The sequence below is a fragment of the Myotis yumanensis genome, unplaced genomic scaffold, assembly GCF_028538775.1.
Source record: "Myotis yumanensis isolate MYYU_CA2020_CCGP unplaced genomic scaffold, mMyoYum1.0.hap1 SCAF_1, whole genome shotgun sequence".
Lineage (NCBI taxonomy): Eukaryota > Metazoa > Chordata > Mammalia > Chiroptera > Vespertilionidae > Myotis > Myotis yumanensis.
The window spans coordinates 49947544-49971493 of NW_027223752.1; the positions used below are offsets into that span (position 1 = coordinate 49947544).

The window sequence follows — 23950 nt, forward strand, 5'->3', positions numbered from 1 at the left end:
TACTGCTCTGGGGGTATCTGGGACCAGGAACAATCCTAGGTAAGCTGGCCAGGCATCAGAGAGGGGGTCCCAGTGGGAGGGAATTGCCCTGACCCTCAGAACTGGAGGCCCCCAGGGTGGTGACCCTGCTCACCATCCCCGGCTTGAAAATGGGGGGCGGGGGGGCATCCCTCTGCATGCACAGTGTGTAGGTGGAGGTGCTGCAGAGGCTCTCTGGTTGTCCTGCCTGCCCCATCACACATTTCTCTAGGGAGAGGTGGTTTCCCATTAGACCGGGCCTCTCACAGGGTGTGGGCTGGGTCCCCTGTCTCGCAGGGAGTGGGGTTGATGGGGGCCCTTCCCCATCAGACCCAGAGCTCCCCAAACCCAGCATCCATCTCCTCCTTAGTGCTTCACATCTGCAGGAATTACATCTGGTGCCCAGCCTCAGCCTCCGCTGCTGGGCCCCAGCTGAGCCTACGCTGCGCTGGATAAAGCGTGCCTACCTCCCCTCCTCCTCCCCTCCTGGCCTTTGCCCCAAGCTGGGGTCCGGCCCCCCCTCCCTGGCTGTGCGGGCCTACACCTGCCAGGTGTGCTTTTCCAGGAATGGGGGCAGGCCAGGTGCCATGAAGCCAGTGCCATTTGTCACCCTTTGGTGGGTGCTGCTTCTGGTGTCTGGGCTGGGGGCCACCAGGAAGGGATCCCCAGAAGAGGCCTCCTTCTACTACGGAACCTTTCCACCTGGTATGTCTATTCCTCTGTCGGTCTGTCCGTCTGTCTGTCGGCTTGTCCACCTTGGCTGGCTTTACCAAGGGGTTTGGTGTTTTAGCTTCCCGACAGGTAGAATGGAAAATAACTCTGTAGTGTTCTCAATTAACAGAAGTTCCTCACAGATTTGTTTAGAGTTACTCTACAGATAGCATGCTATGAGAGCTAACACTGTCAAGAACGTTTTTAATGCATTCTGTCTCCCCCATCTACCCACCCACTCCCTCTCCTAGAGATGGGGAGGGGCTGCCCTGCGGCCGGGAGCACAACCCTAGTCCCCAACTGGACAGGGGTGGGAGCCCCCTGAGCCCAGCCTGGGGTCTCTACTTGCAGGATTCTCCTGGGGTGTGGGCAGCTCCGCCTTCCAGACAGAGGGTGCCTGGGACCAGGATGGGAAGGGGCCCAGCATCTGGGATGCCTTCACGCACAGCGGGAAGGGGAAAGTGCTCGGGGAGGAGACAGCAGATGTGGCCTGTAATGGCTACTACAGGGTCCAGGTGAGTGAAGGGTGTACGTGTGGGTGGGTGCTGGAGCACGCAGCTAGCTGAGAGGTGGGAAGTGACATCCTGAGGGAGCCCAAGTGACAATATCAACCCAGTGCTCTGCTAAACGCTCCCCACCAAAGGGGATGGGGCGAGTGGGGATGGGGACTGGGTGTGTGGGCAGGATGTAGGAAGGAAAGGAAAGCAGGGTGCCACCTGACTCAGGGCCCTGCTGTGGTACCCGAGTGAGGGGTAGCCGAAGGGCAGATGTTATGGCCCAGGGCCCATAGGCCACAGTGGCCTGAATCCCTGATCCCTGCATGTGAATCAGCCCCTGTGGAGGAAGTGGGACCAGCTCACCCTCAATCCCTCTGCTCAGCATCCACTCTTCTTCTCTGGATTGACTTTTTGGGGGAACTCATCACCCACGTTTATTAGGAATACCCTATGGCCCTCGCAAAGCGCCCCATATCCTGCATTTTATTTGACTCTATCCCCAGGAGGAAGAAGGGGCTGGTGGTATGTATCACACCTATTATATAGATGAGGAAACAGCTGCTTCCTCACCCACTAGGAGCTTAGACATGAGTGAGCCTTGGCCTGGGGCCCCTCAGGGTGCCCCCTACCTGCCCACCTGCCCTGCCTCCCGCCCTGTCTGCACAGGAGGACATCATTCTGCTGAGGGAGCTGCACGTGAACCACTACCGATTCTCCCTGTCTTGGCCCAGGCTCCTACCCACTGGTGTCCGAGGTGAGCTAGGCAGCCCCTTCCCAGCCCCAGCGTGGCCCCTTTAGGCCACAGAGAGGGAGAGTCTTGGGGACGGAGACCACGGACAGTTTCTTCTGGCAGCAGCTTTCACAGGCTCTGCAGGCAGCTGGACTCCCAGGAGTCTATACCACCCCTTTGAGGTTCACGTGCTGGTGGTCTGAGGTACCTTCAGCCCTACGAGTGCTGCATTTCAGAAGGCCAAGGCCACGGTCCTTTCTTGTCAAGCCCCCTTTCATCTCACCTTCAGGTGACCAGGTGAACGAGAAGGGAATCAAATTCTACAGCGACTTCATCGATGCCCTTCTGAAGAGCAACATCACCCCCATCGTGACCTTGCACCACTGGGACCTCCCGCAGGTGAGGGCTGTGCAGGTGCAGAGGCCCATGGGGAGCTCAGCTCAGCAGCAGGGGGCCTGATCTGGGCCCTAGGATGCCAAGGTGGGGCCAAGCCTGGGGTCCAGACACAAAGATGGGAAGGAGTCAAGAAGAAATCTGACTCACTCGTGGCTGGGAGGTCGCTGGTTTAACTGATGTTTGTAGTAAGTGATTAACTGCGGATTTTGAGGTTTTCCAGAACATTTGTCCTAAAAACAGCAAATCAAACTATAAAGAGAAAAACATCTTTTTGAGTAAAATCTGATGACATGCTATAATTAACAAGTTTGTTTAGCCTTTTTCCCGTTTGTTTGAGCCAGCGCCATATGTGCTCACATATGAGCCCCACCCCCTCCCCAAGCAGTTTCCATGAAGTGTGAACACGCTTAAGAACATCACTGTTAGACATCACTGTTCATTCAACAGGACCACACAGAGCTCACAGTCCAGCCAGGGGCGGAGCCATGTATGGGACCCTATGAGACAGGGTGGTGGGAAGGCAGAGGATAGAGACATGGCCTCAGGGAGGTGCTGGGAGGAGAATGAGCCTGGTCACTGCTTTGCAAGCTGGGGCATGAAGTGGGAGGAGCGGTGTTCTAGCTGGAGGGAGCATGGCAAGGAGCAGGGAGCGGCAGGGCAGGTGATTCGGTTAGAGTTTGGGGAGCAGGCTGGAGGGGGCAGGATAGAGAGGGGAGGAGCAACTTGCAAGGCCTCAGGCCCCACCGCAGCCTCCGAGCTGAGGTGACAGGGTTTGTTCTATGGGAAGGGAAGTCTCTAAGCCTGGGCTGGGGGCAGAGAGCAGCCTTTAAGCAGATGAACTGGAAACCATCCCCCAGCTTCATCCTTGGTTGGTGGCCTTCACTTACCTACCCTTTAGCATCCCCTCAAACCCACCAAGGAGAGCTGGTAGGTAATATTGATGGGATGCTGAACCCTGGGAGAGCCGGCCCTCGTGAGCAGATCCTCTGGCTGGGAGAGAGCCCTGTGCTGAAGGAAGCGGAGTCCTCTCTCATAACAGGCTCCTCTGAGGTTCTGACAGCGGCACGGCCCTCAGAATCCCAAACAGCTTTCCTGCCCAGTGCCTTAACTCTTCGGAATTTATATTTAAGATTATTTCCCCATGATCACGCTTCTTGTCCTTGGCAAATTTTCTTAAATATTCACTCTGTCCAGTTCCTTTGAAGCATAAATCTCAAACCTTCCCTGCTCCCAAGGTACCTAACACAGTTCGTCTCCACATTTACGTTTCATGGTCCATCACTGCCATCATCTTCAGTCTTAAATGCTCAACACCCTGCATCTTTGCCGCCCTCTCCTCCGAACATCCTCTGTAGCTGTACTCGCCCGCTTCTCCCACACACTTGGCCAATCAGCTCCGAGTCTTTTCGGAAGACAGACCCTTGGGGCACCAGCTCCTCTCTGCGCCCCTCTGTTCGCAGCTGCTCCAGGTCAAGTATGGCGGGTGGCAGAACGCGAGCATGACCAACTACTTCAGTGATTACGCCAACCTGTGCTTCGAGGCCTTTGGGGACCGGGTGAAGTACTGGGTCACTTTCAGTGATCCGCGGGTAAGCAGGGTCCCTCTCCGGGTGAGAAAACCCACTTCCCAGGCCAGAGCGTTCCCTGCCACTTCTCACAGGCCCCATCGGTCCCCACTTGCCATCCCTGTAGACAATGGCAGAAAAGGGCTATGAGACGGGCCACCACGCACCAGGCCTGAAGCTCCACGGCACAGGCTTGTACAAGGCGGCTCACCACATCATTAAGGTGAGGCGGGTCTTCTGGGAGGGAAGTCTGGGTTCAGGGTGGAGGGACAAGCCCGTGTCCACTCTGCATGCCCAGGGGTCCGAGCCTGAGCTCTGTCCTCTGTGGCCCCACCTCAGAGCCAGCATCTTCCATAGCCCTTTCTCACCGTCCACTTTCCTTCCATGAGGACTGACAGAGTGTCCTGTCATCCGGTGCTCTGCGGGACACTGAGGCTGAGATGGTGTATCCTGGCTGCTCGCGAGGGCTTACAATCCAGCCAAGGGGTGGAGGGCGCGCATGGGAAAACTTGTCCCCTGTAGGTCTAAACTGTCTTGTGTGGAATGGTGACAGGAGCGGGGGAATGACAGTGAACTAGAGGCTGAAAACTTCAATGAATGAGAAGTAACTGGAGGACAGTTGGTGAAGGACAGTAGTAACTTAAGAGTACTCCTCTGATAGCATGGATTTCAAAAGGCCTAGGGGTTTTTTTTTTTCTTAAATATATTTTGATTGATTTCAGAGAGGAAGGGAGAGGGAGAGAGAGATAGAAACATCAATGATGAGAATCATCAATCAGCTGCCTCCTGCATGCCCCACACTGGGAATCCAGCCCACAACCCAGGCATATGCCCCAACCGGGAATCAAACCGTGACCTCCTGGTTCATAGGTCGATGCTCAACCACTGAGCCACGCTGGCCTGACAAGACCTAGGGTTTTTGAAGGAGGAAGGAGAGATGGTTTAGAAGCAGCAATAAAGAGCAACTGTGAATATTAAAAGGGCAGAGCTCTGGAGACACAGTGGGTCACTGGGAGAGAATATACAAAGAAGGTAGGCCGGCACATTTTGAATCCCATTTCTCAAGGATGTGCCAGGTGCTTGGTATTCTAGCTTCCTGAGCTCGGTAGGGGAAAAGTACTGCCTACTACTGCAGTGGACAACCAGGAACATGAGAAGCCTTAGCAAGAACCTTAGAAAAAAAGACACGTAGTGGTGGTTTATGTGTTTATGCCAGATTTAGACCAAGTTTCCTGTATCGTACAAAGAAAGTAAGTGCCTCTGGAGGTCAGAGGATGGGAGACTATGGATTGGGATAATCAAGACTAGACTCATGAAAATGATGGGACTCCATCTGGATCTCTAGAGTTAGGAAGGAAAGGGAGGAGAGAAATGGAGGGGTCAGGCCCCTCTGATGAAGTCCTTCCTCTTCCAGGCCCATGCCCAAGCCTGGCATTCTTACAACAGCACATGGCGCAGCAGGCAGCAAGGTGAGCTGCACCGCCATACGTGCTGAGAATCACGTGCCCGGAGGAGTGATGGTCACTCCTGACTGCCACCCCTTCTTTCTTTTCCTTTAAGGGCTGGTGGGGATTTCATTAAACTGCGACTGGGGGGAACCAGTGGACACTAGTAATCCCAAGGACATAGAAGCTGCCGAGAGATATCTACAGTTCTGCCTGGGCTGGTTTGCCAACCCCATTTATGCTGGTGACTACCCCCAAGTGATGAAGGAGCGTATCGGTGAGCCAAGACCCATTTTAAAACTGCAGATGCCACAGCGACAGTCCTGAACTTAGGTGAAATGAGCAGAAGGCAGGGGGATAGAACACCCTGGGCTTGGGTGAGGCCATCAAGAACTGAGAACTGGTTGTTTGAATTAAGGCAGTGTGTGTGTGTGGACACCCAAACAAATCCCAAGAAGTTCAAAACCCAGGAGAAAAATGTAGCAGTTCTCTGGGCTGCTCTCTTTTGTGTCCTGCTGTCCTGCCTTTTCCTCCCCAATCCACTCCTTTTTAACTGCAGGGAAGTAGAAGAGAGAAATCAAAGACACAGTCATGGGTGGTGTCAGTTCTATTGCCAGTTCTGTCTGTCACTTGAGAAATACTTTCCAAGCTCTGGTTTCCAGTGTCAGAGAAGAGAATAAAGATAGGTACAGCGCACATGGCCTTATCAGTTTGAATGCTTTTAAGTGCCACATAACAGAAAACTCCAACTAAAGTCACTTGGAAAGTAGGTAATTTATCATCCCCTGAGTCCAGAGGAGGATGATCCAGGGCTAGGTTAATCTTTGAGGACTCAGCTCATTCCACCTTTCCCCTCGGCACCATCTACTACTCCCAATGCCACAGACGCTGCAGCAGCTCCAGGCATCACATCTTTACACGTCAACACACAGGGGCAGAAAAAAGGAAATAGCTGTCATATCTATTTTTAAGAACAAGAATCTTCCCAGGAAATGGCTTCCACCCAAAACTGCCTTCTCTTCGTGCCTTAAAAGACAGAACCACATGCCTTGGAGTGCCCTAGGCCACCAGCGGTAGGACCTCAGAGGCTGGGGAGGGACCATAAAGGACATGGCACCTGGGAAGAGGGCAAGGAAGACAGGCCTGGGACTAGAGGGCAGGCAACCCGCAACGCCTGGCCATAGGAATGTAAATGTATTATCTCTGTGTGATTTAGAGGCATCAGCCCACACTCCACTACAAAAAAAGAGACAAGGATGGCATTGAAATAGGTTACAATCTCACGTGTAACAAGGCTATTCTGGATGTTTGAGAACAGCCAACATATCAAAACTTTCCCTTTCTACAGCACCATTCATCAGACTTACCTGATTCCAACTCTGCCACTAACCAGTGAGTGACTGGACGAGGTGCTTCACTTCTTTGAGTATCAGTTTTATCATATGCAATGAAGGATCAGACAAAATAATCTCTAAAAATCTCTTGGCAGTAACAGTTCTGTGACACGCCTGTACACATACACGCAAAATCTTGGGAATGATTTCTTCAAGATGCACAAGGAAAAAGCGCTCATGACCACAGCGCCCATGTTCCTGCAGCACATCCATCATTCACAGGCGCACTCACTCTCTCATGACCCCGAGGGCATCACAGGAGCCACAGAGGACTGCACCGAAAGCCAAACTGATGATTTGTCATAGAGCAGTTTTCTTGGGCTTAAGGCCAATCATCCCAGACCCTACCAACTCCACTCTGTGATAAGTAGAACTGGGCTGAAGTTTTCCTTTACATAATGTGGAAAGAAGGGTCCTCTGAGCAGTTGATATTTTCTTTAGGAGTGAAAGCATCTGCTTGAAATCTTGTTCACAAATTACTTCCAGGCTTCTCCAGCACCTTTTTATTCACAATAAACATATGAACAAAAGTAATTCTATACCAGTGCTGACCAATAGAACTTTTGGTGATGACAGAAATGTTATGAATAATGTATATATATTTACACACAGATACATAATGATATATACAGATATACATTATACACACAATGTATGTCTATGCTATCCAATGACAGCCTATAGCCATTTGTTTACTAAAATTAAAAATTCAGTCCTTCAGTGTGACTGAATTAAAGATGCAGTCACAACCTGGTCAGTGTTGCTCAGTAGAGTGTTGGCCTGTGCATCAAAGGGTTGCAGGTTCAATCCCAGCCCCAGTCAGGGCCCATGGGGGAGGCAACCAATCCATGTATCTCTCTCACATCAATGTTTCGTTCTTTCTTTCCCCCTCTCCCTCCCTTCCACTCTCTCTTAAAAAGAAAAAAAAACCTCAATGTATGTGTCCTGACCAGAGATGGAACCCACAACCTTGGCATATTGGGACAATGTTCTAATAAACTGAGCTACCCGGCCAGGGTGTTTCAAATTTTTCTAAGTACAAGATAGTACAAAGTGAAAAGTCAAGCCTCTGTCCCTACCCCTCCCCACCACTCTCATCCTCCCCAGGAGGAAGCACACTCCCAGGCATGGATTGTACATGTGTGAGCAAAAGCACTGCTGTGAGGTGGTACTTGGTATCACAGGCAACACTCTGCATCTTTGTTTCATTTAAACATGTACCTTGGTATTCTTTCCATGTTGGTATATGCCTCATTCATTCTAATGGCTGCAGCGTGTACTGATAGATACCCCATTTATTTAATCATTCTCTCCTGATAGACATTCAGATTGTTTCTAACCTTTTGCTACTCAATCTACAATGAAGGTCCATGTACATACATCTTTTTACAAGAGTGAATAAAAGGTAGGATAAACAGATTTGTGATTGATCAGTGAAAGGACATATACCTTTATAATTTTGAAAGCTATGACAAAATTTCCAGCCCTGGCCAGGTAGCTCAGTTGATTAGAGTGATGTCCCAACATGCCAAGGTTGTGGGTTTGATACCCAGTCAGGGCACATACAAGAGACCAAAATGCATAAATAAGTGGAACAACAAACCAATGTATCTCTCTCTCAAAAAAAAAATCAATTAAAAAAATTTCTAACACAGAGATGTACCAGCTTACCTAGCATGAACGTGACCATATGCCCCCACCTCCCTCTGGCCTTCCTGTTCCTTTCCCAGGGGCCATTAAGATTACCAATATTTGATGTAAGGAATAATATAGGAACCCAACACTACTATTTTCCAGATGGCTACACACTTGTCAACATACCACTTACTGAATAATCTATGAAAGTATTACTTTTAAACAATACAAACGTTTAAATTTTTGGATCATATTCAAATGTCAAAATTCCAGTTTGAAAGGCTACGGTTACATTTTCCATACAAATGAATCCCAAAGCCCAGGATCTGGATAAAAGGTTTTATGTCAACATGCCAGTATCATCATGGTACATAAAATGATTGTGAGAATCACTGTTAACTTCTATGTTTCTCTCTCAATAGGAAGAAAGAGTGCAGAGCAAGGCCTGGATGTGTCGAGGTTACCTGTGTTCTCACTCCAAGAAAAGAGCTACATTAAAGGCACATCTGATTTCTTAGGATTAGGTCATTTTATGACCCGGTACATCACAGAAAGGAACTACCCCTCCCGCCGGGGGCCCAGCTACCAGAACGATCGTGACTTAGTAGAACTGGTTGACCCAAACTGGCCTGATCTGGGGTCTCAGTGGCTATATTCTGTGCCATGGGGATTTAGGAGGCTCCTCAACTTTGCTCAGGTGACTATTACATTAAGCTATTTAAAAGGCATTTTGACCTGAATTCATGGTCTTAGAGCTTAAGCACAAGTGCTTACATTTAAAATTAACAACACAAAACAAATGCAGTTACTCATACTTCAAAGGCTAATATAGACCTTACAGTCTAATGCCTACTATAAATAAGCATTTCAATGTATATACCCTGTAGCTAAAAGTCTTATCCCACATTTAGTTATTCTGCTGCCCTTCTCACCTGAAATGGAATATGTGGAAAGAATAAGATATGAATATATTCTCTCTACAATGATGCTGATTTATTGAGAAACGTATTCTTTCAAATGAACTTGCCTCTTGCCTGCATTCATCTCTAAATATATTTAAACGTGTGAACTGGCATTTACTAAACCCTAAACACACTCGATTAAAATATGGCAGGCTTGAACATGTGTGTCTATAGGTACCTCAGACTCAGAAACCCACCTGTAAGTTGGATTTTTAAAGATATTTGTTACTATGACTCACTTTCAGACTCAATATGGTGATCCTCCCATATATGTGACGGAAAATGGAGCATCGCAAACATTACACTGTACTCAATTATGTGACAAGTGGAGAATTAAATACCTTAAAGGATATATAAATGAAATGTTAAAAGGTGAGATACAAACCAAGACTGTCTTCACATATTTTTCTATTTAACTTGAACAAAATTTGATAATACACATGGTTGACTAAAACTTGTTTCTAAATCTCATAAATGAAAACATTTAAGATTATCTTCATATTATTTTTCCAAGTAAATGTAATACATTAAAAATGGAATAAAATGTCTTTGCAGCTATAAAAGATGGTGCTAACATAAAAGGGTATACTTCCTGGTCTCTGTTGGATCAGTTTGAATGGGAGAAAGGATATTCAAATAGATATGGATTCTACTATGTTGAATTTAACAACAGAAATAAGCCTCGGTATCCAAAAGCTTCAGTTCAGTATTACAAGAAGATTGTCACTGCCAATGGCTTTCCCAACCCAAGAGAGGTAGGACTAATCCCTGTTACTCATTCTGGACTTTAGAAGACCTGGGCAGCTGGGCACACAGAGTTCGGCAAGCACCTCTCTCCCCTTTCCTCCCTGAAAGAGGACAAGGGTCTGTGGGAGCATGGCCTTTCGTCTCTGACCCTACCTCACACAACCTCTTTGCTAATTTGCTGAGAACAGGTTATGCACACATTAAAATCAATCCTAACATGCAGAACATTAAGGGCAGAATATGATAATGCAGGAGTCCTGTTTGCTTTAGGTTGTATTAGTCAATAAAGACTTTAAGTTAAATGTTCTTCTAAATGTTATATCTTAATGTAAATAAATATTGCAAATTCTTTAAGAGACATGAAAAGTCAAGTAAGTCAAATGTTCATTTCTCTTCCCACCAGATGGCAGAGTCATACAGGTGCACTGGTTCCAAATGAGATTAAAAATAATTAAATGTAATAATCCTTTAAAACATACCAAACATTTTCAAGAACATGTAATTTTTTTCTACCAGCTCTTTATGTTGCTGTACCTAATGATAGGGAATAGAAAATGTAATTTAGAATGTCTTAATGAAAGTAATTTTTACACATGTCACTTAGGTACCAATTCTTTTAGGGTGACCCCAGTGAGACGGGTGACCCCAGTGAGACGTGGAAACAGTGACTGACAGCTATCGGGCATTCTCTAGTCTTGCATTACTAGGAAAGCACTAGATTATAAGCTCCTTAAGGATAAAGACTGCGTTTTGACACCCTCACAATGACACACATAGGTATTTAATAAGTGTTAACTAATTTAATCTACAAGCAGATTAAAAACATTAATTACCAAGCGGCTTTTTATTAGGTGGAAAGTTGGTACTTCAAAGCCTTGGAAACATGCTCTATCAACAATCAGATGCTTGCTGCAGGTGAGTATATTTTAACTCTCCCCTTTGAGAATTAAACTACATAATTACATAGATAATAACATTACCAAAATCTCAAAATGTGGACCTACCCTATGTCAATCTTCCAAACCACACAATTAACAATAATTTATTTTAAGACAATTTACAAATGTCTATTTTATAAGCATTTAAAATCATATTTTAAAAACTTACCAGAAAGAGAAATTTATCCACTTTATTCTTATTCTCCCTGAATCATAATGTAAACTTATACATCTTTAAGTTTTGTTATAGTAGGCTTTGTGGAAAGAGGGGAAAATTCAACCATTATACCAAATGAAATAAAGTCAAAGAACACTATATATTTTATTCACTCATTCAGAAAGTAATTGTTAAGTACTCACTTTTAGGAAGGGGGTGTTTTAACCTCTGGGGATACAGCAATGAACAAAACAAGGCCCCTGACCTCATAAAAGGCTTTTTTCCCCCTTTCTTTTATGTTTTTATTGATTTCAGAGAGAGGAAGGGAGAGGGAGATAGAAACATCAATGAGAAAGAATCATTGATCAGCTGCCTCCTGTATGCCTCCTACTGGGGAACGAGCCTGCAACCCAGGAATGTGCCCTCACAGGGAATTGAACTGTGACCTCTTGCTTCATGGGTTGATGCTCAACCATTGAACCACACTGGCTGGGCAGAAGGCATCATTTCTTATGCAATGGGATTTTAAAAGCTCAGAGATGTAGAATAATAAATGCTAACACATATCATTTGTTTCTTTTGTCAACTCTTTACAAGGGCAGAGAAATACACTTCCTGATTTAAAATATATATATATATATATATATATATAGTATTTTTATTGATTTCAGAGAGGAAGGAAGAAGAGAGAGATAAAAACATTAATGATGAGAGAGAATCATTGATTGGCTGCCTCCTGCACACCCCACCCTGGGGATTGAGCCAACTCGGGCATGTGCCCTCACCAGGAATTGAACCGTGACCTCCTGGTTCAAAGGTCGACGCTCAACCACTGATCCACACTAGCCAGGCTGAAGATGTGTTTTAATGAACACATCTTTAATGTGGTATCAGAGGTGGAAAGTGCCACACCAAACACTACCAATTCAGCTATTTTTATAGGCCAATATACTACTGTGCCTATCCCCCTTCCCACATCTAAATAACCAGGCAATATTAAGGATGCATATGCCATTCAACAAAAATAAACTTTTATCATGTACAGACATGATGGGGAATTTGTTGAGCTTATAAGCTCTTTAAGAGCAGGGCCTGTGCCTTATTCACCTTGGTAACCAGGGTGACTGCACAAAACCTAAAGGCAGGCATTGTATCAATGTCCTCTACTATATTCACATACATGAAATATGCTTAACATTTAACACTTCAGGAGTAACTGTGTTGCAATAAAGAAACTCCTATACCTTTTAAGATACACAATAACATCTTTGAAAGGCTGGAAATGTTTCCTAAGGATTTTTCTTTCACAAATTCCCCCAGTGAAAATTATCACATTGTATGCGGGCCGTTTTTTGCTTAATTTTTTTGCGAAAATGGCAACATTCAGTAAAATTACGATAACTTTAGTTTTACATATTTTTTTTTCAATGAAACTTTTTGTGATTTACTATAAAATGTATACTGAATTATTTTTCTTAAATTTTAAACAGACAATTACTGGAAAACTCACTGGAAAATTGTGTTTACCAGTCAACGTAAAACGTATAAATACGTTTCCCGCATCCAATGTGTTATAAAACCATGGGATATAGCTGCTAATAATCTGAGATTAATTATGGTCAGCACAAGGATTAATACACACTTAAGACTTTATTACAATACCTATTGAAGAATCAAATTTAGGCATTCTTTGTCCTGTTGTCTGAAATATTTCCAAATACCTCACATAATTTTTTATAACATTTAATTCTTTAATAGCAAGTGAGAATAATTAGAAAGTGTGATGCCATTTTCCAAGTTTTTCCAATACAGCTAAAGCTTTCAGGATAAAACTATACTTGCTAAAATGATCACATTCTCATTTGTGGTGGTGTTCCATTTCAGAGCCTTTGCTAAGTCATATGCAGATGGTGACGGAGATCGTGGTACCCACAGTTTGTACCCTCTGTGTACTAATCGCTGCAGTTCTCCTAATATCCCTCCTGCGGAGCCAGAGCTGAGACAGGGTTACCCATTTTGCAGCTTCATCTTTCAGTAATCTTCCGGCTCTTCCTCCATTTTCTGCTTCAAAAATTTACATACGTCTGTTTCAGGCTCCATAGTAATTTTTTTCTTTTTGCTTTTTTGGGCTTATGCTGGGATTTAAGAATTAAAAAAATAAAAAATAAGCATTTAATAAATAAAATAAAAACCACCTGTCATTTTACCGTTCTCAAAGTCAAAGCTAATATTTTGCTATCTAATATGCACCTATTTTCTTTTTTTGGAACCTATTTTCATTTTGCAAAAAGGGATCACAGTGTACAAACTGTTTTATAACTTGATTTTATTTTTAAGTCTGTCCAGAAACATAACTTTAATGTAGAAATAAATGCCATCTAAGCACTGTCTTACACATGATGGATAGTCAATCATCTATAAATAACAATCCTTTCAGTTTATAAATCCCATAAGGCAACCAGGGAAAAGCTTAGGTGGGTACCAAGCAAATGAGCACATACACTTTCCTAATTTCAATATCTCAAAGAAATATAATTAATTTATATATCTTTTCTTTAACTAGTTATTTTGCTTTTTAAAATTAGGATTCATTTTATTCTTAACTATGCTAAAATTAGTCTCCATTTATCTGAGGACAAAACATGGCTTAAGAAGGCATAATATCAGGCATTTTACTCATTATCTGATTACTCATTATTTAATGTTGTTTCTGAAACACAAAAACATTAAGATAGTAGGAATGCTATTCCATTAATTCTTTTGGTTGGTTAATACTCTCAAATTAAACATTTTTTTTTTTTTTTAAATATTTTATTGATTTTTTATAGAGAAGAAGGGAGAGGGATAGAGAGTTAGAAACATCGATGAGAGAGATCGATCAGCTGCCTCCTGCACGCCCCCTACTGGGGATGTGCCCGCAACCAAGGTACATGCCCTTGACCGGAATCGAACCTGGGACCCTTCAGTCTGCAGGCCGACGCTCTATCCACTGAGCCAAACCGGTTCGGCAAATTAAACATTTTTTAAATGGGGTTTATTTAGTCTTACAATTGGGCTGGGGTAAAATTGCTTTTAACAAATCTTTGTTTTCAATGTCAAACTGATGCACCTGTCCAGTGTTTTCCTCTTCCATTAATATTTTTTAAATCAAACTCTTTCTACTCTATATCCAGCTTTAAGGTACAATATTTCCACTCAAAAAAAAAATTGTTTTTGTTTCCCTGGTTTTAGAATTAAACTGACCTAGTAAGTTGACTACAGAAAGTAGACAGGAAATTAAAGACTTACACTGTTCAGTAACATTTGGTAAGTCTTTTATATGATTACTGATACGTAATCTAGATTCCGAATGTATTAAGCCAGCATTTATGTTGTAGGGAAACACATTACAAAGTATTCAGAGAGAACAAACAGTGACCATACCACCTGATAGAGGAGCCCATCAGCACACTTCACTTGAAATGCACCTGGCTGCAGGTAACCAAGATAGTATAGGGTATCCTTTCTTCCAGGCTACTGTTTAATATGGATTCAGAAAAATCTGTAACTAGAAAGACAGTGAGATCAGAATTGTTTGCACCCTGCTGACTTTTCTACCATATACACTGCTGAATTTTACAATAATTGAGGGGTAGCCTGAATGATGTGTCTTCTACTTTAAGAGAATTTGTTAGACTAAAAGCAGCAAGAACAATTCCTTTAAGTAGTAAACACTATTGGTGCATTGAAAACATGACTAAACAAATTAAAATATAAAGCAGATTTTTTAAAAATTACATATTTTTTATGTTTGTGCCTCATCCACTACAGTTAAATAATCTTTTCCAATCTTAAATATGTATCTCAGAAAAAATATTCTACCTAGGATTTATAGTCTTAGGGTTAGACACATACCTGTTTTTTCCTCCTGAAGTCTGTTGTATTTCAAAATAAATGGTACAATTAACATTTAGATGAGATTGTTTGCACTTTCTTGTGGGTCAACATTTTGGTTCCATATTCTCACCATTATCAACAATCATTTCCTGAACACCCTCTGGGTGAGCAACAGTCTACTGGACACTGTCTTTCTCCCCCATTAACTCCAAACCAGTATTCTCTCTTCCCATGGCAGATAAAGGTACATTTTTCTCTCTTAAGTCTTCCTGCTTTTGATATCAACTGTTCTACTCCAGAGTATAATACCACTAGATATCTTGAAAAACTAGTATTCAAGCAAAGTGTTTAGTCCAATGAAATAGAAAGTCTAACTTCTTAATACATATGACCTTTAGAGAAAAAGAAAACATTACTGGGCTTTAATATTTACAATCAGGGCTTTATTTTGAATATAAATGAGGTCCTCCTTCAATAGTGGGTCTTGTTTTGGGCCAAAGGTCACTGAAAAATTTCTAGACAAACACATCAAGAATATATGATGGGTAGAAGAGGTTATATTATCAAAGCCAAAATGAAGTTTGTGTGTGTTTCTAAGCACACAATTTCATTTATTTACATACAATTTCATTTAAAAATTTTATTTTCATAGGTCTCATTACACCAATGCATTAACAAATTGTTTTAACTCTAACATTAAAAATCACTTTCACTTTTTTGAAACGAACTGCATCAAAAAGACTGAAAGATATATTCAGTATCCTTCACTTATTCAGCATCATTGGAAAAAGGTGTTTAATGTTGCATGAATTTCCTCATGACAGAGGTCATTTAATCTTTATGTAGTAAAATTTTAAAACGGCATTTTCAAAAATACATCACATATGTTCATGTGTTTAAAACTTACTTTTTAATCATAAAAGTAATATATATCTTAAAAAAAACAAACACCAGAAACAACATAGTAGATAAAATAAAATGTTTAGATTGGTGGTTCTCAACCTTAAGTTGCACAAGGGAATTACCTGGAGAACTTTAAATATTACTGATTTCCAGGTTCTACTTCCAGAGATTCTAATTTACTTGGTCTGGGTATAAGAACTTTAAACTTTAAAAATTCCCCAGATGATTCTAACATTCAGCCAAAGATGAGAATCATTCCTGCCCTCACCTTGCTACACCTCAGGAATTTGGGTATATCATTCCAGACCTTTGTCTATGCCCGTATTAATGTTTTCTCCAGTATTTTGCTACTGTAAACATTATGTACTGCAATCAATAATCTTAGTCATAGGTCTTTTTGCACATCTGGTTATATGTGTGGAATAAGTTCCTATTAAAGAAACAGCTGGACCAAAAAATGTATTCTTGTAAAATTTTGGTGGATATTGCCCTCCAAAGAAGCTGTACAACTTTATACTCCACACAGCAATGTGTGAAGTTGACTGACTGTTCCCCCATGTCCTTGCCAGCACTGACACCTAACTTTTAGATCTTTGCTAAACTGATAGGTGAAGGTAGATAACATGACATATAACATAAATTTGCATTTCTCTGATTATACAGAGTTGAGCACTTTTTATTTATTTATTTTTAAATATTTTTATTGATTTCAGACAGGAAGGGAGAGGGAGAGAGATAGAAACATCAGTGATGAGAATCATGGATTGGCTGCCTCCTGCACGTCCCACACTGGGGGATCAAGCCTGCAACCTGGGCATGTGCCCTGACCGGGAATCAAACCGTGACCTCCTGGTTCATAGGTCGATGCTCAACCACTGAGCCATGCTGGCTAGGCTGAGCACCTTTTACTTTTACTTTTTGTTGTTGTTAATACTCACCTGAGGATATTTTCCATTAATTTTTTTTAGATAAAGTGAAAGGAGGGGGAGAGACAGAGAGAGAAAGAAACATCTATATGAGAGAGACACATCGATTGGTTGCCTCCCACATGTGCCCCAACCAGGGTGGGAATTGAGCTTAAAATTGAGGTACATGCCTTTGACCACAATCAAACCTGTGTCCCTTCAGTCCAAGGGCCGACACACTATTCACTGAGCCAAACCGGCTAAGGCAGCACCTTTTTATTTTTAAAAAAATATTTTTATTGATTTCATAGCAAAAGGAAGGATAGAAACATCAATGATGAAAGTAAATCATTGGTCAGCTGCCTCCTGCACGCCCCCTACTGGGGATCAAGCCTGAAACCTGAGCATGTGCCCTGACTGGGAATTGAACCTTCTAGTTCATAGGTAGACACACTCAACCACTGAGCAACACCAGCCAGGCATCACCTTTTATTTCTTAAATGACATTTGAATTTCCTTTCTATCAAACTGTCCATATTACTTGATTATTTTACTAGGGAATGTAGCCCCTTTTCTGAACTTGAGCTACAAATTTCTTTTCCTGATTTGTCATTTGTCTGTTGTTTTGCCTCCAGTATTTTTTGCCATGCAGAAATTATTTTATTTTTATATAGTTTATTTTCAATCGTTTATATAGATTCCATGTTTTCTATCACACTTAGAAAAGACAGCATGATTCTAACTAATGATTTGCAAGAAAATTCTTTCTGTTTATTTAGGACTTATACAGTTCAGCCATATGAATAGAGAAGTTTCTATTCTAGTTGAGAGAAGTTGCTTGAATTAAAATATATTTTGGGGAGAAGGATAAACATTTTCTGGAAATAATTTTGCAAGATATTAATCACTTAAATGGGACTATTTGTATTCCCAGCCATAGTTAACTATAGGCTTTTGAAATCTTGGATTTTTTCTTACAACCACTAGATTTGATTTTGGATAATACTTGCAATATTTGAATTCAGTCATTTAAGACAGATACAAGTAGAAGACTACAGCACCACACAATCCACATGTGTGAAGATTACAGTTTTATATGTGCTTAAGAAAGGAGGGAGACTTGATAGGCCAGCTAATTACACCAGAGGCTAAAAAACATTCTTTGATAGAATACTAGAAACCTCAACCCTTATTCCAGACACAGAGAAGACATTTGGGCAGAAATATCACTATTTTAAACAGTGCACAAAAGCGTGAAGTATGGCATTTCAATCTTTTAACTTATTTTTATTCCTACTGCTTGATCTATCCAGGTTAACGAAAAAAAGCACTCTTTCATGATTCCTTTTTTCAGAATAAATATGTTTACATGTAGAGTTTAGGAAAATCACTTAAATGGGCACAAGAGCCCAGCAGGTGTGGCTGAGTGGCTGAGCATCGACTCATGTACCAGGAGGTCATGGTTCGATTCCCAGTCAGGGCGCATGCCGGGGTTGCTGGCTCGATCCCCAGTAGGGGGCATACAGGAGGCAGCGGATCAATGATTCTCTCTCAATGTTTCTCTCTCTCTCCCCCCTCTTCCTTCTCTCTGAAATCAATAAAAACATATTACAAATATTAAAATTGAGCACAAGACCTATAATAATAAACTCTACCAGTAAAATTTTATTTTCATTTTCAATTTCTCTAAATAGATTACAAACCATATTTACCAGATTTGTGGCAATTCAGATGGTCTACAGGTAGACTGTCACTCAGTTGCCAAACTGTTTTCACCTTTTTTTGACCACTATTTATTTCCACTCTCCATTTCTGTGGCTTCTCACTAAGGAAATAAAAAACATCAAAGGGAAAAAGTAGTTATTTCCTTTCTTTCTTCCTTCTACAGTCATTAGTGAAATCCTTATGTGATAGGCACTAAGGAAGAAGAGACAAACAAGTCAGAATTCTAAATTTAAGATTTTAGAGGACGCTGAAGTTGGGGGTTCACTTCTAAAAGGCAGATAGAAACATGGATCTGAAGCTCAGGAGAAGCTGGGTTATGAATTATTAGCCCAGAGGAATTGAAAATTGAGTATGAATGTAATCACCCAGGGAAGATAGAAAGTAACAACAAAAGAAGTCAGAGAATACAGAGTTCTGGTGAAAACTCACATACAAAAAGCAGACAGAGGAAGGAGAAATTGATAGGGAACTATTCTCAGTCTAGGAGGTGGACCAGAGAGTTAGGATTAAAATTAAGACAGAATGTAATGTCACAGAAACAGAGGAAGGGAAAGGTTCGAGAAAGTAATTGTGTTAAATGCCAAACTGCCTTGTAAGTACTTACTGAAGGAGAAAGAATTGATGGTCCAGCTAGTTGCACAAGGAGCTAAAAAACATTGTCATATTGGAAAGTGTCCACTGGATATGGTAATTAGAAAGACACTAATAAGCCCTGGCTGGCTAGCTCAGTTGGTTAGAGCACTGCCCTGATATACCAAGGTTGCAGGTTTGATCCCCGGTCAGGGCACATACAAGAATCAACAAATGAATGCATAAATAGGTAGAACAACAAATTGATGTTTCTCTCTCTCCCTCATTCTCTCTCTCTCTCCCTCTATCTCCTCCTAAAACCTAAATAAAATAAAATAAATCTTAAAAGAAAAAAGAAGGCCACTGATGGCCCCTGCCAGAGCAGTTTCAATGGGAGTGCTGGGGATTCAATAAGAGGGAACTAAATAGAGGGAGGGTATAAATAAGAGTGACTTTAGTATAAGAGAAAGTTCAAGTGTATTATATGCTAAGGGGAGACCATCATTTGAGGCAAACTCAAGTGTTCACATGGATGGCTAATCTGTCTTCTTAGCCTCACAGTTCTCTACCTCCTCAATCCCATACTCTTCTCTCACTCCCACTGCCATACCTTTGACTTTATCATTACCCTAATCACTCTTTTCCCACTGTCATTTCCTTTCTGGTTATACTTTCTACCTGTTCAGCAAAGAAATTACAAATTGAGAGAAAAATGAAAGACTAGAGGCTCAATGGTCGAAAGAGAGTAGACAAAAGGTCTGGGAGAAGGCAGGGCCGAGGGGGAACTATCAGACTATGAGCAGAGAGGGGGTAAGATGATGAAAGTTTCAGAGGAGAAGCAGCTCTGGGTCCTGTGGAACAGACACCAAAACTGCCTGGAATCATGACCGGACTTAAAGCACAATTTAATTATTAAATTGCTTACCTTTGATATAAATTTTTTACAGCAGTTGGTCTGACTGGCAGCTGAAAAATATGTTGTTCATCAAGAGGATTTTGTTTATAATATTTTATGCAGGATCTATAAAAGTAAAAAAAAGACCCTATTTTGGAAAACAATGCCACGTGGAGATAAAGGCTTTCTGGTAGTCTAAAATGCATAAGGGAACCATTTTATTGGATGCTACTAACCATAACATCAACAACAGAATAATTTCAGGGACACAAAAGTAAAAAACAAACATACAATACCCCTACTCCCAACAAAACATTGGTTATTTCTCTTTTTTCTTTTTTGATGGAAATATCATTTGCTTTTAAAAAATTAGTAGTAGACATATTTCTCGTAAATATAAAATACATTTAAATTGAGCCCAAATAAAGGCTTAAGTGTGTGTTTGGGATGGGGGGGAGAAAAAAAAACAAAGAGGCAAAAGAGAAAGATACAACCTCCATGGTTTTCAGAGTCTGAGGAATTAAAGAATTAACTTATTTATATACTTATCTTTAATGGAGAAAAAAACAATAACAATTTCTTAGTACCTTTCCCTTTACAACTGAGGCAAATTCTAATTTTGGAAAAGGCAGAGGTACATTTCCTTTCACAGGGAAAAAAAAACTCAATTCTGCCACTGGATGGTTCACTTATTTCTGGTTTGAGACTCTAATACACACAAGACACCAGCAATCCATGTATGAGAATTATTTCAAACTAATTTTAGTCAAACTGATGGACAGAAATCTCTAAATTACAGTAATACTGTTGACAGAGGTCTGGTAATATTTAATTCCATTTAGTTACCATATAAATGGCTAGCAATTAGTTTGGCCCAAATGTATAAAAATGTAAAAAAAAGACAAGGAACTAATATTTATTAAGCACCTATTAAGTGACAGGTACTGCATATACATTATATCACTTAATCCTGACAACAAACGCATGAGGTTATTAGATCCTTTTATAGATGAGAAAACAAGATGCAGTGAAAGGAAACTTCCTCTGGAAATTAGGAAGTGCTAGAGCCGAGTGTTAAACTTATTCCTTCTGAACTCAAAGACTTTTCTTCCTATGACAGTGACTTAGAACCACTCTGCTACTGTGAAGACAGGATGTGCAGATTCTATCCTAACCAATAATAAAAAGGCACATATTTTGGCTGCAACTATTTTAGAAGAGAATTTTATGTTAGTAAAAACAACAGAGAAATACTTACTGTGTTAAAGAAAAGAGAAGCTCATGTTGAGGTTTAATGAAAAGCTTGCAACTGACTATTATTTCTAGAATATGGTGGAGTTTTTGAACACGACAAACTTGTTCTTGTATATCTACTGATGGAGAAACGAAATATTCCTAGAATGAAAAAAAAAAAGTATAAGCAAAATAGAGAATTAGTTAAGGGAAATCTTTAGAAAGAATATGGGTATGCCTGCTAAACCTAAGTCTAGAGCAGGGGTGGGCAAACTTTTTTACTTGAGGGCCACAATGAGTTCTTAAACTGGACCGGAGGGCCGGAACAAAAGCATGGATGGAGTGTTTGTGTGAACTAATATAAATTCAAAGTAAACATAATTACATAAAAGGGTACGGTCTTTTTTTTTTTAGTTTTATTCATTTCAAACGGGCTGTAGTTTGCCCACGGCTGGTCTAGATACTTAATTCATAGGTGGGAAAAAAAGACAGGAGGCAGCTAGATAGAATATACCACCTTTCAATAGTATTTCTCTAATTAATCTGTAAATAAAGTCTTCACTGAGGATGTTCTCAGCAAAGCATCCTACATATTCTCTGGTGAAGGCAATTCACAGAAATGCTTCACTCAAGGAGGCCCAAGAAGGTGGCTACTCTACGCACTAACCTCTCCAGATGGACTAAATGGCAAATCCAGATAATTCTTAACTTCAATACTCTTGCTTATGTTGATGAAAGTGTCCACCTCTAAAATAGGTAGTAAACCTGAAGTACCAAGAAATTAAGCAAGTGTATGGATAAGCTTCCACTCACACATATCACTGGTAAATTGGTACAACCCTTTAGAAAAGAAATTTGGCAATGTATGCCAAGCATCATAAAATGCTCAGGCTAATACTATTTCTGAGAACCCATCCTAAGGAAATAGCCCTTGGCAAATATGGTAGGTGGAATTCTACAATGGTTCCCAAGATTCCCACCCCTCGGAGTACACATCTTGTATAATCCCTTACCCTTGAGTGAGCCAGGACCTCTGAATATGATGGAATGTCACTCCTGTGAATAGGTTACTAACTGATGGACATTTAATCAATCAAAAGAGAGATCACAGTCATTACTACGGCCTAATCGGGTGAGCCCTTTAAAAGGTGAAGATGCATTAGCGATATCTCCCACAGGCTCTGAAGAAACAAACCGCCTGTAATGTTTGGAGAGGGTCACATGGCAAGGGCCCACAAACAACCTCTGGGACCTAAGACTGATCCTGAGCCAACAGTTAGCAAGAAAATGGGACCTTTGTCATAGGTCACAAGGAAAAGAATTCTATCAACAACAAATGAAGGAACTTGGAAGTAGATCTCGCCCTTAAGCCTCTGAAAATGCAGCTGACACCTTGATTTCAGCCTTGTGAAGACCTGAGCAGAGAAGACCCAGCTAAAATGTGCCCAACTCTCAACCCTTGGAAACTATAAGATAAATTTGTGTTCATTTAAGCATTTAAGTTTGTGGTAATTTGTTATGCAGAATAGAAAACTAACATAGTAAGGGAAAACATCAGTTATTTGGAATAGGAGATGACTTGTTTAAAAAGACAATTACTGAGCCCTGGACTTACCCAGTCACTGGGGCCTAGAAATAAGCATTTTAACAATCTTTCTAGGAGATTTTCAAGTTTAAGGACTATTATGTCAAAAGTTTGGAGTAAAAAAAAAAAAAAAGTTTGGAGTCAAAACCATATTTTTAAAAAACAGGCATATGAAATGACTAGAGGGGAATTCATAAAAATTAGAGTACTAATATTTGGGTGATGAGATTAAGGGTATATTTGTCCTATAAGTATTCTAACTTTTAATAGTGTTATTACTTTTCTAATTTTAAAAAAATTTATCAAACCATTCCCATCCGGGCCCCCCATTAACATACACACATACACACACACACACACACACACACACACACACACACACGTATGTTTCCACTAAAAAGATATATAAATGTTTAAAATTTGAAAAGCAGGCCGAAACCGGTTTGGCTCAGTGGATAGAGCGTCGGCCTGCGGACTGAAAGGTCCCAGGTTCGATTCCGGTCAAGGGCATGTACCTTGGTTGCGGGCACATCCCCAGTAGGAGATGTGCAGGAGGCAGCTGATCGATGTTTCTCTCATCGATGTTTCTGGCTCTCTATCTCTCTCCCTTTCTCTCTGTAAAAAATCAATAAAATATATAAAATAAAATAAAATAAAATAAAAAAATAAAATAAAATTTGAAAAGCAAAAATTAAACCTCTAAAGAATACAGTTGAATCTTACTTTGCACAACAGACCTGCTAGAGTTTTTTATCTTGTATTTTTCTGAGACAAATAACAAATGAGTTGGTACTATAGATTCATTTCTAAGCCCCACTGGTGTGGTTCGATGGTTGACTGTTGACCTAGGAACCAGGAGGTCATAGTTTGATTCCCAGTCAGGGCTCATGCCAGGGGTTGTAGCTCGATCCCCAGTAGGGAGTGTGTGGGAGGCAGTTGATCAATGATTCTCTCCCATCATTGATTTCTCTCTCTCTCTCTCTCTCTGAAGTCAATAAAAACATATGTAAAAGGATCTTCCATCGAATGTCAAGGGTCAGTAGAGATGCTGTTTAATTTCCTA

At 41.4% G+C, this 23950-nt stretch overlaps 2 protein-coding genes across 6 annotated transcripts in view; one reads left to right on the top strand and one right to left on the bottom strand.

Annotated features, from left to right (window-relative positions):
* Window positions 1-605: 605 nt before the first annotated feature.
* Window positions 606-13195, top strand: LCTL (lactase like). 3 transcript variants are annotated; one of them, XM_070404040.1, is made up of 13 exons: window positions 606-723; window positions 1081-1244; window positions 1893-1980; window positions 2246-2355; window positions 3813-3941; window positions 4045-4140; window positions 5332-5386; window positions 5478-5639; window positions 8814-9088; window positions 9599-9725; window positions 9909-10108; window positions 10952-11015; window positions 13080-13195. In XM_070404040.1, exons 1-13 carry the CDS (start codon window positions 606-608, stop codon window positions 13193-13195), a joined length of 1704 nt encoding a protein of 567 aa, XP_070260141.1. The 3 variants fall into 3 exon arrangements, with proteins under 3 accessions (XP_070260141.1, XP_070260151.1, XP_070260161.1); XM_070404050.1 differs by lacking the exons at window positions 606-723; window positions 1081-1244; window positions 1893-1980; ... (1 more) ...; window positions 9909-10108; window positions 10952-11015 and having other exon boundaries at window positions 3852-3941; XM_070404060.1 differs by lacking the exons at window positions 606-723; window positions 1081-1244; window positions 1893-1980; ... (2 more) ...; window positions 9909-10108; window positions 10952-11015 and having other exon boundaries at window positions 3852-3941.
* The window catches only part of ZWILCH (zwilch kinetochore protein), a 38255-nt gene continuing 27135 nt past the window's right edge, over window positions 12831-23950 (bottom strand). For 2 of the 3 annotated variants that reach the window (XM_070404008.1, XM_070404028.1), the window contains 5 exons: window positions 21328-21464; window positions 20100-20195; window positions 18592-18704; window positions 14619-14742; window positions 12831-13330 (listed from right to left, as the gene is read on the bottom strand). In XM_070404008.1, the coding sequence (XP_070260109.1) occupies window positions 14648-14742; window positions 18592-18704; window positions 20100-20195; window positions 21328-21464 (441 nt within the window). In that variant the 3' untranslated portion in view covers window positions 12831-13330; window positions 14619-14647. The remainder of the gene's footprint in view (window positions 13331-14618; window positions 14743-18591; window positions 18705-20099; window positions 20196-21327; window positions 21465-23950) is intronic. The other variant, XM_070404018.1, reaches the window with a different exon arrangement.

What these genes read in the sequence shown, in the direction of transcription:
- LCTL (XM_070404040.1), top strand. Translation starts at nt 606, where the DNA reads ATGAAGCCAGTGCCATTTGTCACCCTTTGGTGGGTGCTGCTTCTGGTG. An exon ending in CTACGGAACCTTTCCACCTG is followed by an intron (nt 724 to 1,080) that starts GTATGTCTATTC and finishes CTCTACTTGCAG; the next exon opens with GATTCTCCTGGGGTGTGGGC. An exon ending in ACCACTGGGACCTCCCGCAG is followed by an intron (nt 2,356 to 3,812) that starts GTGAGGGCTGTG and finishes CTCTGTTCGCAG; the next exon opens with CTGCTCCAGGTCAAGTATGG.